The sequence below is a fragment of the Perognathus longimembris genome, chromosome 8 (assembly GCF_023159225.1).
Source record: "Perognathus longimembris pacificus isolate PPM17 chromosome 8, ASM2315922v1, whole genome shotgun sequence".
Classification (NCBI taxonomy): domain Eukaryota; kingdom Metazoa; phylum Chordata; class Mammalia; order Rodentia; family Heteromyidae; genus Perognathus; species Perognathus longimembris.
The window spans coordinates 23,779,148-23,796,793 of record NC_063168.1 but is presented as its reverse complement, the minus strand read 5'-3'; the positions used below and the strand labels follow the sequence as shown (position 1 = coordinate 23,796,793).

Here is a 17,646-nt window from a genome sequence, read left to right as displayed (position 1 = left end):
CTGCAGCTAACCCAGATGAGGGAAACTCCTTACTATGCATTCCTGCAATGAGATGATCTTCATGATTGGACCATGATACCTCCATTATTTTCCATGCCAGGCCACTTGTGAATCAGAACTGCTTACTGGTCCTTTTGGTAGTAGAATATACAATTTCTTTTTTCCTTTAGATGATGAGGGTTTGAGAGTGAGGCCAGGATATTAGCATATCCTCCTCCAGCATATTTTCATTACTGCCTGGCAAATCTTTAGGTAATGCTGTTTTAAATTAAAGAAAATTGGAACACTTTAGCATCAGGCTGTTCCTAGAACCAATGATTATTTGGAGAATGTGGCAAATTTGCACTGATTTGCACACATAAAGCATAAATTTGCAGTGAGAAGACTTTTTCTCTAAAGTATTTTAGAGGAAAAATTGGGTCCTCGCAACTCCAAAGAACTGTACTTAGGACATTGGTGTTTGCATTTTAAATCTTTTCTTTGTAGGAGGGCATCATCATTCTGTCTTTAGTTCAGTTCTCATTAATCCTTTGTGAGTATATAGATAAAGGTTTCCCTTCCTGCTGCTCCACACAGAGTGGGGTCCAGGCCCTGCTTGGCAGGGGGTGAGTGTCCAGCTAGCTTCCCATCACACCCTGCTATCTTGCCCACTTGGCCACTTACCTCACTCTCCTCTACAGGGGGTGGAGGGACTTCCTTGATAATCTATAAAGAAAAAGAAAAAGACAAATAAGTGGAAATCTTCAGCCATCTGGTTTCTAAAAGCCTTCTCTTTGTTGCTTTGGTCTTCGGTCGTGTGGCCATAATTACCATGGGAATGGCCCAAGCAAAGCAGACAATCTGTGTCATGAACTCTCTGGTCAGTGTAGCTCAGTTAATTTGAGTAGGACCTAGACTGATAGTTATATTTTCTTAAAGTGTTTCTTGTTGTTATTATGAAGGTGATGTACAGAAGGGTTACAGTTATGTAAGTCAGGTAAAGAGAACATTTCTTTTTGGACAACGTCCCCCTTTCTCTCACTCTCTCCCAGTTTTTCCCTCCCATCCCACCCACAGGTTTTAGAGTTCATTTTCAACATCTAGTATCTAGTGAGTACCACTGCTGCATTTCTTCACCCTTAGTAGTACCATTGGACAGTTATATTTCCAATGTGGAAGTTTTGTACAAATGTTCCCAAATTGACATTTTTATTTCTTACTTACTTTAGGTAGTTATCTTGCAAATATATTCATCCATTTACTTGTCTAGTTGGTTATACATTAAATCACTCATCCATCTATCCAACCATCTATACATCCAACAAAGGATGGTTACACAGTGGAAGTTAAGACTGGACTGCAAAAATGAGCTGAGTATGGGCTATGCCTAGGTGACCAGAAATCCTGTCACTGACCCCAGTGGTTCTCACGGAGAGAGTGTATGATGCTCAGGCTGAGCAATCCCTCACCCAAGGCAGTGAAGGAAGACTGGCCAGGATTCTCTCTCAGATCACTAGCATTTAGAGCATAAAGATTTCACAACAATTTTATAAGAAAGTACTCTGCAGTGGTCCCATCATAAAGGTCAAGAGATGCATGGATCTTCAGAACAGGCTCGTAACTGAGAGCCTCTTCCCCATGAGAGGATAGTTCAGGGGAGAGAAATAGACAATGAAGATGGCTGGGTGGCATGCTTATCCCCAACCTGTCCACCCCGTTAATAAAAGGAATGCTCTTAAAGTTAGCTGGAGTTATGTCCTCTTACATGCAGTTTGGTCTATTGTCTACTGTGACCCAATATATCTCTTGGGGGCTCCTGACCCTCACTATGAATTTATTGTCAGAATTCTGGCTCCTCTAAAGTAGCACTTTTCTTTAGATGACTCCTGAGCTCATCACAGATATCTCAATGTCTCAGCATTGGGGCTGTCTACTTTGTCGATGAGTGCTCAGGGACTGCCCATAAACCCATTAATCTTCAATTCTAAGAACTCATCTCTGGCTATAGACAGGGTACTCAAGTGGCATCAAGCTCTTCCTCACATGTCCACATTAAGTTCCTGTCTCCTCTGGATTTGATCATTCGGAGACCTTAGTAGGGTTCTAGTCTTCAATTCTATACCCATTATCCATAATGCTATGTCTGTACAATGGGGCAGGCTAGAAACTTCAGCCAGTGGAGTGAAATTCCAAGTGTCTGAAAGTCCAGTTTTCAATTAATTGAAGAGGCAGAGATAAAGGCCTCCTGAGGTTCTGAACTATCATTTCATCTTCCTCCACTTCCTGGTCACTATGGGAGCCATGCTTTTGCTCACCCACTCAACCTTGGCTTAGAATTCCTTAAGGAAACCTCTGGAGAGAATTATCACTGTCCAGTGTTGATTTCCCATCATCCCAGGGGCAGTAGATTATTTTAAAACAGGAAATGCTTGAAAACTGGAGGAAGGGGTGAGGAGGGGGGCAGTGATTTGAAAGAAAGTCAGGGGAGTGAGAAGAAGACCCAAATGTTTGAAACACAGCAGTTGACAGAATTGGGGGGCATGGTAAATCTTGGCCTATGAAGAGGTTCTGGGAAGAGCAGCAGTCTTATCTTGGCAGTGCTATTAGCAGCTCCTTTCCTGTATACAAGCCCAGCTCAGCTATCAAATGTAAGCCCCAGACCTTCCTTCTCCTGACTATGCAGACTTAAGACATGCTTTCACTTTCCTGAGCTCCACTGTCCAGTAGAACACAAACCATGCAGGAATTAAGTCATGGTGAGCAATTGTGTGTTACATGCCTGGTAGAGGAGAGGCATTCCATAGATAATATGTATGATTAGTACTCTCCTTTGCCTTTCTTGTCTGCCTCTTGCCTTTGTTATATCTTTAATGCCTCCACCTTCTCATACACCATGACTATGTCAGGTGCATTCCAGATGGAGATGCAGAGAAGCCAGTGATTCGTAAAACTGTTGCTGTCCACATAGTGCCCAGGGACACAAAACAGCTCACTACTCAGACCAACTCATTTGTGGGATTGCTGCTTGGTTTAATTCATTAGGCATTTATTGAATGTCTGCTTTAGATCTACAGTGTGCCAGACCCTGAGGGCAACTCAAAAGATAACTCACATGACTTGCACTAACTAAATGAAAATTAGTTGGTAATCTAGATTCTACACCAACACACTGTCAGTGGGGGTACTTCAGCTTCTGTAAATAATGCCATCATGTCTGGGTAAACAGGAAGTAGACCTGGGTGGTCTGTCAGGAATGGTGGTAGAGGTCTTCCCACTGGTCAGAGCCAAACACTACCAGCCTGCTCTAAGAAAGAAGCAGGTGCCCCACAGTGGGGTAATCTTTAAGGGTGTGATCCAGAGAGGCAAAATGTGAAGTCCTGAGATGGTTCTTCTTTCTCTCTCTCTCTCCCTCCCTCCCTCCCTCCCTCCCTCCCTCCCTCCCTCCCTCCCTCCCTCCCTCTCTCCCTCCTTCTCTCCCTCCTTCTCTCCCTCCCACCCTCCCTCCCTTCCTCCCACCCTCTCTCCCTCTATCTCTCTCTTTCTGGCAATAAAAAGAGGCTAAATGAAAAAAGCCAATTTTTTATTGTAAGTCATTGCAGAAAGAACAACAGGATAGCGAGTCACAACCTTGCTCCTCTGGTGTGCTGACACATCACCCTAACGATGTCATTCCTTCCCACTGGCCCTGCTGCCAAGCAACAGGCCTGCACGACACTCCTGTCCTGTCCACTCCTGTCCAGCTCTGCTGGGCTCACATTTTTAACATCCTCAAACATCCAAGTATTATTTAATATACTATTTTACTTAAGAATTTAAGATATTTAATAGTAGATTTTTTTTTTTTTTTTTTGGCCAGTCCTGGGCCTTGGACTCAGGGCCTGAGCACTGTCCCTGGCTTCTTCCCGCTCAAGGCCAGCACTCTGCCACCTGAGCCACAGCGCCCCTTCTGGCCATTTTCCATATATGTGGTGCTGAGGAATCGAACCGTGAGCTTCATGTATAGGAGGCAAGCACTCTTGCCACTAGGCCATATTCCCAGCCCAATAGTGGAATTTTGATAAAACACATTATTCCTTTCAGTGCTTGTGTAGTTTTTGTTTTTGCTTTGTGTTGGTAGTAGGGTTTGAACTCAGGGCCTAGGTTCTGTCCCTTAGCTTTTTCACTCAAGGATAGCATTCCACCACGTGAGCCACAGCTCCACCTCTGCTTTTTGGTGGTTAATTGGAGCTAAGAGTCTCTTGGGCTTCTTTGCCTGGGCTGGCTTCCAACCTTGATCCTTAGATTTCAGATTCCTGAGTAGCTAGAATTACACTTTTCAATGCTCTGTCCTGAGTAAGTAATCCTACGGTTTTTATGGGTTCCAACTCCAAAATGCAGTGACATCCTTAGACATGCATTTTCTGTTGCAGGAGAAGTGGCAACACACAGGGGATCTGCGATGCATCCGCTCTCCAATGACCATCAGTAAGTTTGGAGGGGTAAAGGCAATACTACTGACAGAGCCTGACTTCCCCAGCCAGTTTCTACTCTCTTGAGTTTTTCATGCGTTTAGTGGAACTCCAAGGACTCTGAGCAATAAATTGGGTTTAAAATAATTATGGAGTGTGATTTCATAGCCTTTCAGATCAAGACTAATATCTCTCTCCCACACAACTCTCTTCCAATGACTACTCTTCACCAGCACTGAAGAGCAGCAGCTGAACGGGGGAGAGATAACCCAAGAAGTCCTCTAGAATTCAGTCCTCTGAGACCCGAGGCCTGCAGGACCAACCTCCAGAGGATTCTGACTTCCTCTTGCGAGCTACAAACATATACTCTTTATTTTTATTTTGCAGGGTCTCATTTGTATATCCTAGACTGTCCTTGAACTTTGGGTCTTCCTGCCTCGGCCTCTTGAGTACTGGAATTACAGGGATGTTCCACTATGCCAGGCCAGGTAGTTTAAATTTGAACTCTAAAATGCTTAATGGTATGGTTATGACTTGGAGGAACACATACATAAAACCCAGCTAATCACTCTGGGACCTAATTTTAGGCAAAAGACTCAATTCTGAGACCTAAATGAAAGGCTGTTAAAACATACCTCTGGGTTATTGAGATCAGAAAATCTCCCCTCAGATAGACACTGCTTTGGATCATCTGATTCCTTGATTCTTTTTGACTCTGGCCTTGAAAATGTCCCTTCTTTTCTTTTTTTTTCTTCTATTTATTGTCAAAGTGATGTACAGAGAGGTTACAGTTTCATATGTTAGGCCTTGAGTACATTTCTTGTACTGTTTGTTACCTCTTCCCTCATTCCCCCCTTCCCCTCCCCCTTTCCCTCTCCCGCCATGAGTTGTTCAGTTGGTTTACACCAAATGGTTTTGCAAGTGTTGCTTTTGGAGTCGTTTGTCTTTTTATCCTTTTTCTCTCGATTTTGATACTCCCTTTCACTTCCCTAGTTCTAATACCAGTTATATACTGTATACTGTATACTATATATTGTATACTGTATATCAGTATCCAGGGTACTCAGATGAGATACAGTAATAGTGCAGGTACAACCACAGGAAGGGGATACAAAAGGATCATCAACAGTAGAAGCTATGGTTTCACCTGGCATGTTGAATGTAATTACAACAGTAATATAACACTTGTTTCCATAACATGGAGTTGATTTCACTTAGCATCATCTTATGCATTCATAAGGGCATAGCTATTAGGCTCCTGTGATCCTCTGCTGTGACTAGCCTAAACCTGTGCTAATTATTCCCTGTGAAGGAGACCACAGAGTCCATGGTTCTTTGGGTCTGGCTCACTTCACTTAGTATACTTTTTTCCAAGTCCTTCCATTTCCTTACGAATGGGGCAATGGCATTCTTTCTGATAGAGGCATAAAATTCCATTGTGTATATGTACCACATTTTCCTGATCTTCCCTTATTTTCTTATGAGTCTGGCTCTGCATTAAAGCAGCTCTTACCATGTTTATCCAGGAATTGTTTTTGTGTTCTTGTTTTGCTGTGTAATCAAGAGGAGCTCATTGTTCATAAATCATTATTTCTGGACTACACTAAGGGTTAGTTAAAACAAATGGTGTTTTTAGATGGCAAGGGCCTTTTGGAGCCTTTAATATAAAACATTGTTCATACTTTTGGCTTGATTTCTTCGCCAACTCAGCTACTGCTAGAAGGTTCTACATGAGGAAGGCATTGAAAGAGAATTATGTAGAGGAAAAATGTTATTCTATCTCTGAAAAGCAAACTGTCAAGGGCTTTACTAACACAGATAAGAGGAGTTCTTGCTTTTTTGTATTCCACCTTTCCTTTCTGATGTTTGAATCTTATAATAGGTACTCTAATAAAAGTCAAGAAACCAATGGAAAATGGAAACTTGATATGGAAAATGTTCAGGAAAGTTGAAATGCTAATGGCTGGAAGACCAATGACTCTTTCCAGGATGCAGACTGATTAAATTTTATAGAAACTTCATGACTGCTTGAGGGGCTGATTAATGCTGGCCCACTACAGCTTTTCTACCATGAAAGCAAGGCAAAGGTTGATGCCAAGGATATTGAACTGTAGCACAGGAGATTTTCAAAGAAATGTGCTTATCCCCTTTCCTCTTTCTCCTTCTCCCCATCCTCCCTGTCCCCCTACCCATCATCTACTTCTTCCTCAACCTCTCTTTTCATTTGGAGCTCAAATTTCAAATAATTTTGGGTCTCTTATTTCCCAGAAGATGAGAGCATTTAAATGGCCACAGGTATCACTCTCTAAAGTGACAATCATGGCTGAAGGATAACATGACTTGATAAGGCCTAAGTGATGTACATGGTAATTTGGAAGAATGATGGTTCATAGTCACCATTAGATGACATGCCAGTGTCAGCAGAATTTTGTTAAAATAAAAGTTCACAACCCCTAAGGCTTGGAAGATGAGCCTTTGGCCTCTGCCCGTGTTACACATGAGCTGACCCCAGCCATTAGCGGCCAGAGGGATCTGAGCAGGGCACACAGGATGTGTGCTGAGGATGCTCAAGACACTTTCAAGCTCATGAAGGTGGATGAAGCTTCCAAGGAGGGCAGAAAAGAGACCACGTCTCATAGTCCAGGAGCTCATTCTTTTAGTTACTTCCACTTTCTTTATGACTGTGTTGCCTACATATTTTTGGTAGAATGCTAGTGTCCTTCTAGAGGTGCTGGTGAGGGTGGGGGCAGGGATATACCAAGGAAGAGTTCAGTTCCAAGGTCACAATTAATTTGGAGATTCCCAATGCAGACAATCCTATTGAAGGGAAGAGCCCACCAAGGGACAGTTCTTCATCCTAGTTTAGTGCTTTTAGACAGTAACTCTCCTATTCACATAAGGTCAGGGAATCTTGAAAGGGAGGAAGAGATTCACTTATAGAAGGTAAGAACATGAGGAATCAGCCTTAGACAGAATACAGTCCCATTTTTTGTTTCACATGGAAAATGGAAGTGAAAGGATTTGCTCTTTCCTTTAATAGATGTAGGAAGATGTTGTCTCTAATGACAGCCAGCCCCTTCCTATTTTACTTGCAGGCACAGGGACAAAATTAGTAGGCTATAAGACAAATAATGAGACCAGCTCAGTGGGGAGGAGGGAAGATCTCAAGAGAAGGTAGAGATGAGGATGGACTGGACATGGGGTGTGGGGCATCAAGCTCAAGAAGGGAGGGCAGGTCACAGTAGTTCTCTGTGCTAGTGAAAACCAAGCTGGTAAAGCACTACAGTGAGATGTGTCCAGATGGGAATGGGTGGAAGCTGGAAGGGGATCAAAAAGTACATCAGTTTAGGTCCAATATGCCTGCCAGGATAACTAGCTGCTTGCAGAAGTCATGTTTTAATTAAACAAACAGCAAATCCCTTTGGTGATGTTAGGCTTGGGTGTCTGGCCCTACAAATGAAACATGATGCTTAAAGGTGTGGAGAGCATTATTTGAAGACTTTATTTCGACTTCAAGTTAAGGCATATTAAGTTTTTCATTAATTTTTGCTCCTTGCAATTTGTCATTGGAGAAGTCCAAGGGGCTTATTTATTGAACTATCCTTGAAATTCAATAGTGATTCAAACATGATCCTCTATATAACTGCTTGAAAAGTATTTACAAGCATTTTGAGAACAGAAGAGGCTAGAATTTGTTTACACAGAGAAAAATTTTGAATGCATGCATATAATCCTCTTCTGACAAACCAAATAAAAATATTAGTCTTTATTTGAGCTGAAATATAATGATTTAATTTGACCTAAATAGTTTGGTGGTGTAATTAGAGTGCAACTTTATAAAGAGATTTTTCTTTCTTTCATAATTGTATTACATTCCACAAACCTAAACTTTACCATCTTATCATTTTAGTGTGTAGTTCAGTAATAGTATGTCTATTTACATTGTTGTGCAACAAATTCCAGAACTTTTCCAGCAAAATATAGCAAGATCTTTCCATTTGGATTCCGATATACTAGTAACCTTCCAATAAGTGGATATGTCTTTAGGATTCAAAGGAACAAGGATGTCTTTTGTTGTATAACACTTGATACAAATAAAAAAATGCCTTTACTTGCACAAGCTATGAAATATTAATATAAACACTTAAGCAATCACTATCTGAAACAGTTCCATCAGATTGTGGGTGGCTTTCTTCTGTGTCTAATTCCCTCCAAGATGGTTCAGCTTTTTAGTATAGTTAGTACAATGTATAAATTACATACTACTCATGCCCCACCCCTCCCATCTCTAGCATAGCATAGTACCAGGTGCTCAGTAGGTACTTAATATACCATTGTGGAATTAATGAGGGAATGTAATTGCTTCTGCTTAGCATTCTCTTGCTTAAACACCAATAGCTTTCTGTTACTTTAGTATTTCTCAACTTCATGAAAGATAATCTTCATATTAAAAAAATTAATTGGCCAGGTTCTGGTGGCTCATGCCTATAATCCTAGATACTCAGGAGGCTGAGATCTGAGGATTGTGGCTCAAAGCCAGCCCAAGCAAGAAAATCCATGAGACATTTATCTCCAACTGACTACTAGAAAACTGGAAGTGGTACTGTGGTTCAGCTGTGGTAGAGTGCTAGCCTTGAACAAAGAGCTCAGGGACAGTGGCCACGCCCTGAGTTCAAGCCCCATCCCATGACAAAAAAAAAAAAGAAAGGAATTAGGCCAGGCATGGTAGCACATGCTTATAATTCTAGCTATTAGGGAGGCAGATATAGAAAGATACCAATGTGAAGTCAGCCCAGGCAAAATTTAGAAAGAATTTATCTCAAAAGAAAGCTGGGCATGGTGATACACACTGTGGTTCTAGCTACTCAGAAATCAGAGTAGCAGATCTTGGTTCATTGTTGGCCTGGGCAAAAGTGTGAAATCCTATCTGAACAATATCTTAAGAAATAAAATGTTTGAGGCACGGCTTAAGTGCTACAGGACCTGCATACAAGCAGAAAAAAAGCCCCGAGTTCAAAAGCTAGTATTGCAAAAGTAAATAAATAATAATAAAACAATAATCAGATCATGGCCTAATTCACTTCCTGCTCCTGACTGTTCAGTGGCTGTAATATAAAGTTCCAACTCTTGGCCCAACTTCTCCAGTCTTAGCTCTTACTTTTCCACTGTGGGGATAGGCTCCTTTAGCACTGTGCCTGCTTCATTGTGGCATTGTTAGTACTGTTATAATTGCGTCTGTCTTCATCTGTTAAATGAAGCTGATAAAGCTAAGGCCTTAGTTCTCCAGAACTTAACAAACTGCATAGATCAAAACTGCCACTCAGTGAATTTCTAAGTTCCTTGAGTAGATAAGTGGATGGGAGGACCATCTTCAGGTACACTCTACTCCTAGGGATAATTAATAAGATGAGGTGTGAGAAGGTGGCAAACTGAAGATACTCGGAAGTGAGATGAGACCTGATGTGTCAGAGGACACTAGGGGTTACTCTATAGTCTCCAGTTTGGGCAGCTTGGAGGACAGTGGCACATTTATTGGTGAAGAGTAGGCTTCATGGAAGGGAAGTGAACAGAAAGGATGAAGATGGAAGGGCTGGAGTGAAGGGCTCAAGGGAACCATGTGGGGAAAGGGAAAATGAGGCATAGCAGGAGCAGGTCATTCTCATCCGACCAGATCCTCATGTTAGAGGAGGACACATATGGGAAAGTGCTGGAAGTAGAAGAGTTATCAGTGGTTAGCCTCCATTTTTTTCAAAGCTACAAGAACAGGCTTCTACTAAGCAGGAAAGGGTCAGAGGAAGAACAAAGATCTCCAGGTAACTGGTGACGTTTGAGAGAAATTCCTTGAGAAAGACAAAGTGGGATGGGAAAACATCACCCGATTCCCCTCTGCCATTTGGACATGTCGCTCTAGACATGACAAGGAAAAAGTAAGAGGATGATGAGATGGCAGTTCCAACTGGAGTTCCACAAGATTGCCCTTTAGAGCTAGTAAAGTAGCATCCGGGTGCCTATTCTACTCCCCAGCCACCCTCCAGGAGTTTATGTCCCTCCCCATCTAGCCACTGAAGGGCTAAGCATGGCTTAGCTGGGGTGGACTAAGGACTGTTTCACACTGTCAATATGACTCCTAGGGTGGCAGTGCAGTTATCACATGCATCCCACAATTTGCAGGTCACTCCTTTCTCTCTGGTGGTTCTTCCCAACATTGAGATGTAGCTTTGCTGTCAAGTTATGGAGCATTTCCCACATGAAGGGAAATGACAGAGGGAAATTTGGAGATCATATTTACAAAGACACCCTCAGTTAGGGGACTGCAATGAGAGATGCTGCTACTCAGGATAGAGAAGCTTTCCAGAATCTTTTGAACAAGGCCTTGTGGGAAGACTCATGTTTGCCTTCCCTCCTGTTTACTTCATTCAGAAAACACATGACTTTATTCTGTCCCATTAGAACATCATCACTCATCACAGAAGCAAGTGGTCAACAGAGTTTTGGGGACACATCAAGCACTAGAGGCCAGGCCAGCTTCCAGCAGTAGGGGATGGGGACCATTTTAATAGACATCATAAACAGGAAAATTAATCTCCATTCTTCCCTTCGTATGGAGTCCTTTGGGACTTAAAAAATCAGATCACATTAAGACACTGCGACTGCTTTCCAAAGCAGCAGGGACTTAACTTAACATTCATTGACAAATATTTGGGACATTGCAAAAACAATCCTGCCTAGGGTGATGCAGCTTCCCATAATGAAAGGGTTGTTTTGAGAAACTTTCCACAAATATGAATCTATTGCCATGCAATACAACAGTAGAACTTCTACTATAGTAAAAAGCTTTTTTAAATACTATTACCAATAATGAATAGCCCTTGCTATGTATTTTCTAACAACTCTTTGTATAAATGCCTTTATCTTTGCTTAGAGGATTAAGGGCTTCTATTGTATCAGCAGAGAAGCAGAAAGAGGGATTAAGTAACTTGTCCCTGCTCACTCATCTAGCAGTTGGAGTTTTCCTTAGCTGTTCCTAGCTGCTCCATCCTGAAGTGGCTGTTTATGATAATCCAAGGTTCTAAGTGAACAAGATCATAATGGATGCCCTGGTGTTCCCTGCTTGATGCCACCACCCCTGTCCATTCCTTGTTTCAGAGTCTACCTCAAAATATTTTATTTGTCTTTATTTTTCCTTCAGAATTCTGAACTTGAAAACGTACTTGTTTGGAATCAATACAGAATGTAGTCTAGTTGAATTGTGAGGATTTTTCCCCTCCTGAAAATAAAAGCCTTAAGTATTTAAAAAGACACTTAACTCTTGGGGCTGCTATGAGGAGTTCTATTCAACATCTTTGTAATCAGTACAGTGGACATGATACTATTTGACTGATAAATTGTTCCTGTTTTGGGTCCTAGACACATCTGTGTTCATCTGCCCCGGGTCCACCTGTCCATAAGTCCCTGCCACACAGTCCCCATTATGGTTGGGCTTCTCATCTCATACTTTTGTTACCTCTTTTAACTGGAAGCCATTTTCCCCTCCTTTCCAAGTCACTGCTCTATGTACTTGTAGTCCTGGTCCAGAACTGTTCTATACACAGACATAAATCCCTGGCTGCTACATTAAATGCTGGAATTCCTGAAATAAAGTGAAGCTCGCTGCCTATTTCCCCATCATGAGCTCCTCACTGGGAGGGTGAAGTACAGGGAACAGGAGATTGGTGTAGCCCAGCAGTAGACATTTCAGACTTACCTGGGTTTTACAGAACACATGAAGCACATGCTAGAACTAGACATGTCAGAGCTGGCATTTTACTCTTTATTTGGTACTACTTTATTTGAGACTTTTTTTTCAGTCTAGAGGCCAAAGACTAGAAACAAGGGAGCAGACAGATACTCTTTCCTTTGGGAACACAAGATTAGTAGGGTAGGTTATTCTAGGACCCATGCTATCCGAAGTGACATTTTTCTGGAGCTCTGTGGTGACCCCAGGTGACTATGATGGGAGGAAGCCAGCTCCTCCTGACCATGTGCTTGGACCAGTGGTAACTCACCACTGAGTTATAAATGTTAGCTAAAATTGATGAAATAATGGTGGTGCCTCTCTTTATGGTGGAAGGCAGAGGCCTGCATTCTGTCAGATGGATACAATAGTGGCTAAGGCCAGAGGGACCTTAGAAGAGTGCCACTTAGAGAAATTCAACAAGTGTGTTGTGTGAGTGTGTGTGTACACATGTGCACCATGCCTCTACATGCCTACTGCATGTGTATTCCATGTTAAATAACTATTTTGGATCTTTTTGGATCTAGAGCAGCTTCTTCTGTTCATGACTGCTTGTGCCTCAAAATTCCAATGTCCAAGGCAAGTTTATACTGTTTGTATCAATTATACTTTAAAAATGTATCATTTGTCCCCTACAGCTATAGCTTTGGTCCTTTTCTCCCCCAACTGTAATTTTGGAGACTTCCTGTCATCTTCCCTTGTATGGTCTGAGACTGGGGTACTTACCACAGTGCAGCAGAGTGGCCAGAACCACCACAGCAGTGCCAGGGCTAGGAGCAGAAACAGGATCAGCAAGGCAATTGCCAGGATGGAACCATCTGACTGTGGAGCCAAGAGAAGAGCAAGTCAGTCAGCAGTGGATTGACCATTCATGGTCTTCCCTCCCAAAGCCCATCATCAATGGCAGATTTGAGGCCCAGAGAGGAGCACAGGGTGCTAACACACATTGGGCTTATGGCCCTGTAACATACTCATTTGAGCCGATTTCCAAGAGAAATAGATTTGCCTTTTCTGGTCTCTTTCATAACCATTACAAAGGATCAACCCTATAAGGAGGTTGAACAGGCACTGAGATGGCCTAACATTTCCCCTTGAGCCTCTGGAGCATTATCTCTACCTAGTGACAACTTCCAGTTCACTAGGCCTAATGCTCAGGCTACCATCTGTGCTAATTCAGCCCACGTCTCCAATCCTAGTCACACAGGTGCATATAACAGATTCGTGCTGTGGATGCAGTCTACAGCCTGCTAATGACAGTGTGAGGTCAGGGAAGCCGCCACTGAGCCTTCTAGGTGTGTGTGTGGGGGGTGGGGTGGTGGTGGCTGAGTCAGCCAGCAAGCAGATCATGTGGCTTTGTGAGTTGATGATGGAGACACCCAACACCCATGCTTCCCTCTTCCAAACATGCCTAGTCCCATCCATGGTTGTTGTGGCCCCAGGGGGGTGTTAGGTTTTAGCAAAGAAGCCTCACATGAAAACAGCACCCCGAAACAGCATCCAGGGAAGCCACTGGAGATCATGAGTCTAGACCACTTCCCCCATTGCTGGGGAGTTATTTTTTTTTGTTTTGGTGGCTGTGGGGGGGGCACAGCTCTCGGGGGGGGGGGGCGGTCTGCCAGGAGCTGGTGGCTCATGCCTGTAATCCTAGTTACTCAAGAGGCTAAGATCTGAGGATCACAGTTCAAAGCCAGCCCAGGCAGGAAAGTCTATGAGACTCTCATTTCCAATTAATCATCAAAAAGCCAGAAGTGGATCTGTGTCTCAAGTGGTAGACTCTAGCCTTGAGCAAAAAATCTTAGGGATATCTAGGCCCCCGAGTTCAAGCTCCAGTACTGGCGTGCACACACACACACACACACACACACACACACACACACACTATACATGTGCACACGCACACATACTATACATGGAGGTCTCCACTTGGCAGTCAGAATTCCAGAGTGTCTAGCTCAGTAGATCATGAGACACACCCAGATGAGATCAAGAGCACATAAGCATGTAGCTTTCTTGATATGACACCCACAATCTTCAGTTTTCAATGGAGACAGTTCACAGTACTATCTGATTCTCCAATTTGAGTTGTTCCGTTCCTATTTGCAGATAAAGAAGGATGGGTAGCCTGTCCAGGATAGGATGGCAGGATGAGAGGAGATTCACTACCCACTGGAGAGCTCAGCAGGGGCTACTGGAAGCTGTTTAAAGGCGGCTCTTACTCCCCAGACTTCCTTGGAATATCTCTGACTAAGAAGTCAGGGGATTAAACACCCTTGGCTCCAGCCAAGAAACCCAGGCTGGACAATGGTGGATGGCCCTCTAGGGAGCCATAGGTCACAGGGCAGGTGCAGAGCTGGGCAGCCTGCAGTGTTGGGTGGGGAGACAGCACAGAGGCTGTGATGAGCAGGGCCAAAGTACAACAGATTGCTGGACTGTTGTTACATGCAAGAGTGTAACATGTTGTTAGTCAATACAATGCACCGTTAGTCAAGAGTAAGCCTCCTGGTTACTTGATCTCTGTGCTCTAGGCCCTTAACATGGAGGGAAGAAATCTTAATGTCTGTCTGGGAGTAGAAGATGGAAGTGACAGGGGCCAAGTGATCTGATTTTTGAGACCTCATCCAATACTGAGCTGTAACTTTCTCTCCCTCTAGCTCCTCATAACAGTAAATACAGGGACCATTTCAGATCATAAACCTGTCTGCACTTGGGGTAATAAGTGGCTCTTGTCACCAAGAGGCTTATAAAACAGCAGCAGCTTCATAGTAACGACCACAGACTGCAATGGTTCATATTCTACATGAGTCCCCCCTCCTTGAGCTTGTATTTTCAACTCAGGTAGATACTGAAGCAAAAGGGCCACAAAACTGTGCAGATATGTGTTCCCATCTTTAAGGGAAGGAGATGGTTTCCTGTGCAAGCAGAGTAAAGCATGGCTCACAGGGAGAGAAGTCCCTTTAACAGCCGGACAAAAGTTCCCAGATTTGGTTAAGATGATGGCTAGCTTTTCTCTAGCCACTTTTAATCTGACCTTGAGGAATCATTTCTACCTGGAGAGGAGAGGAAGGGCAGAACTCAGGAGGGGACCAGGCACACTACATACACAGAGGGAATCCCTGGTGGGGTTAAACGTCGGGTAGAGTGGAAACTTGCTCATGCCCTGGAGTCAGAGCAGGGATAGAGCCCTAGGCTGGTTGCAAGATCTTCCAGAAAACCATCTCCATGCTCCTTTCAGAAGAGTTACCACCAAACAAAGGGCATAGACTTGATTTTCCATAAACTTAGACCTGAAACTATACTTCATAAAGAGATAGTACATACAACCTCTGAGGTTCATTCATTAATTCATCCAGCAATTATTTATTGAGGGTCTGTCTGTGCTCACTGAGAAGATCTCAAGTGGACAAGATGGATACCAAGTGTTCAGTCTGCTGAGTGGGCTGTTCAAACAGCTAACCACCATGTAGGAGTGTGTTACTCACTCAACAGCTGTACCCCCAAGCTATTTTATGTAGGAGATAGTGAATAGATTAAAAACTTTTTTTTAAAGGGTCTCACATTCTGGAAGAATGATGATAATGCTAAAGATGATGATGATGCCAATGTTGATGATAACTGCCCTTAGTTGTTGTTGATATTTACTGAACACTTATGACATAAAAAGAGTATTTTTTCAGTGTGTTAATATGCTCTCCATCTGTTAGCCCATTTATTCTCATTCACATTAACATGAATTTAGTAACTTTAGTATTCCATCTTATAGGCAAACATATGGAGGCAAAGAGAAGTGGTGAAAATTGCCTACAACCACACAGAGGAGCCAGAATCTAAATGTGGGCAATGTGGCTCACAGGTTTATCTAGCAGGCTTCACAGCTCTGTTAGGGACGGAGGCTTTGTAATTGCTTCTCCTTGCTCTGAAGGAAGCCTTTCCTCACATGGCCCAGTGAGGTCAGGGTGAGCCAAGGTGGTGTGTATTTCATGCAGAGTGAAGTTAGAGAGTCACAAGGTACAGCTACCCTTCCTTTTGATTCTTGGCCTTGAGTTCTAATCAACAACCTTATGAAGGGTGAGTCATACCTAATGTAAGGTATACATGGCTATGCTATTGGTTGAATAAATAGCAATACGCAGTAGTGAAATAAACAGACATTTGTGTTGTTAATAAATAGTATCTGCTTCAGTCATAAAATAAGTTCAGTTGTTCTAAATCAGACCTTTTGTATCTTTCAGGTTCCAGATGAAGACTTTTCCTTTCTCCACTTTCTTTCCCATATGCTTAGGAGCAGGCTGAGCCTGTTGGTGGGAGGTATGTGAAAGACCCAAGAGACATAGAACATTATATATAGAAGAACCTTACAGAATCTCACTCCATTTCCTATTCTGTTCTCTTGCTCTAGGGCAGACTGCTTGGACACCTTGGGCTCTGACCTTGACCTGCCCTCTCTGTTCTTGTTCACTGTTAGCTCACCCTGTGTTAAGCACTACCTTTTGGATTGGCACCCAGGAGTGTGTGGACAGCCTGACTCTAGATGAATATGTGCTCAGCATCTTCTCCTCCCCATCACCAGGATCAAGTCTAATTATCAACACAGTTAAATTCTTACTGCATTTCAAAGTGGAAATAAAATTCAAAAGAAAACATGCCCCTTTATTTCTAAACAACCCCCCCCCCCCAAAAAAAACCCCCAAACCACAAGGAAGTGTGATACATAGGTGCCCAGATTTGTGACTAGAGCTGAAAGAGGTAGTCACAAAAACTGTCCAAATATGGTACATCTTCCATTAGGGGGACACCCATTTTCTTCAACGAATGATTTTCAGCTTTCATTCTCTGGTCTTATATATATATGATGCTTACTCAGAGGTCTGCTATTTAGCCTGCTGACAGGTAATATTAAATTTGAAGGCTGCATGTGCTCAGCCCTATTCCTTCCCCTGGGGTTTGTTATTAGGGATGACGTTTTCTGAAGGCTGGCTGCATCACAGTTTTCTTAAGTTCCTTCTGCTCCCAGCTCAGGAAATGAGGGCATCTCGCTTAAGACAAAGGAGATATTGTTCTCAAAGATATAGATTTGTGAAACATTTGGTAGAGAGGATCTAGGGATTTTGGATTTCTGACACATGGCATGGGCCGGGGTGGGGGTGGGCAAAGAATCATGTCTGGGCTTGTTTGTAATATGATAGAAGAGAGCCAAGCCTCTGGATATAAAACCAAACATTGCTACCCCTTTCTGTTTTGTGTTCGGGGTTGCCATGGTGAATGGAGGAGGATAAAATGGAGAGGAATTTGTGGGAGATTGGAAGGAATTCAACTTAAAGAAACTTTGTGAAATCCTAAATCTCCTCTGGGGCTAGCATTGGGGATACTGCTTAATACCCAAGGCATGTGGTATAGGCAATAAAATGTCCTCCTATTGGGCCTTGGCAACTATATGGGTCAAGCAGG

At 42.9% G+C, this 17,646-nt stretch overlaps 1 protein-coding gene across 1 annotated transcript in view; it reads right to left on the bottom strand.

The window, feature by feature from the left end:
• The window catches only part of Antxr1 (ANTXR cell adhesion molecule 1), a 210,261-nt gene that overhangs the window by 70,674 nt on the left and 121,941 nt on the right, over window positions 1–17,646 (bottom strand). The window contains exons 13-14 of the mRNA XM_048352655.1: window positions 12,928–13,023; window positions 664–705 (exon numbers count right to left, since the gene is read on the bottom strand). Of these exons, the coding sequence (XP_048208612.1) occupies window positions 664–705; window positions 12,928–13,023 (138 nt within the window). The remainder of the gene's footprint in view (window positions 1–663; window positions 706–12,927; window positions 13,024–17,646) is intronic.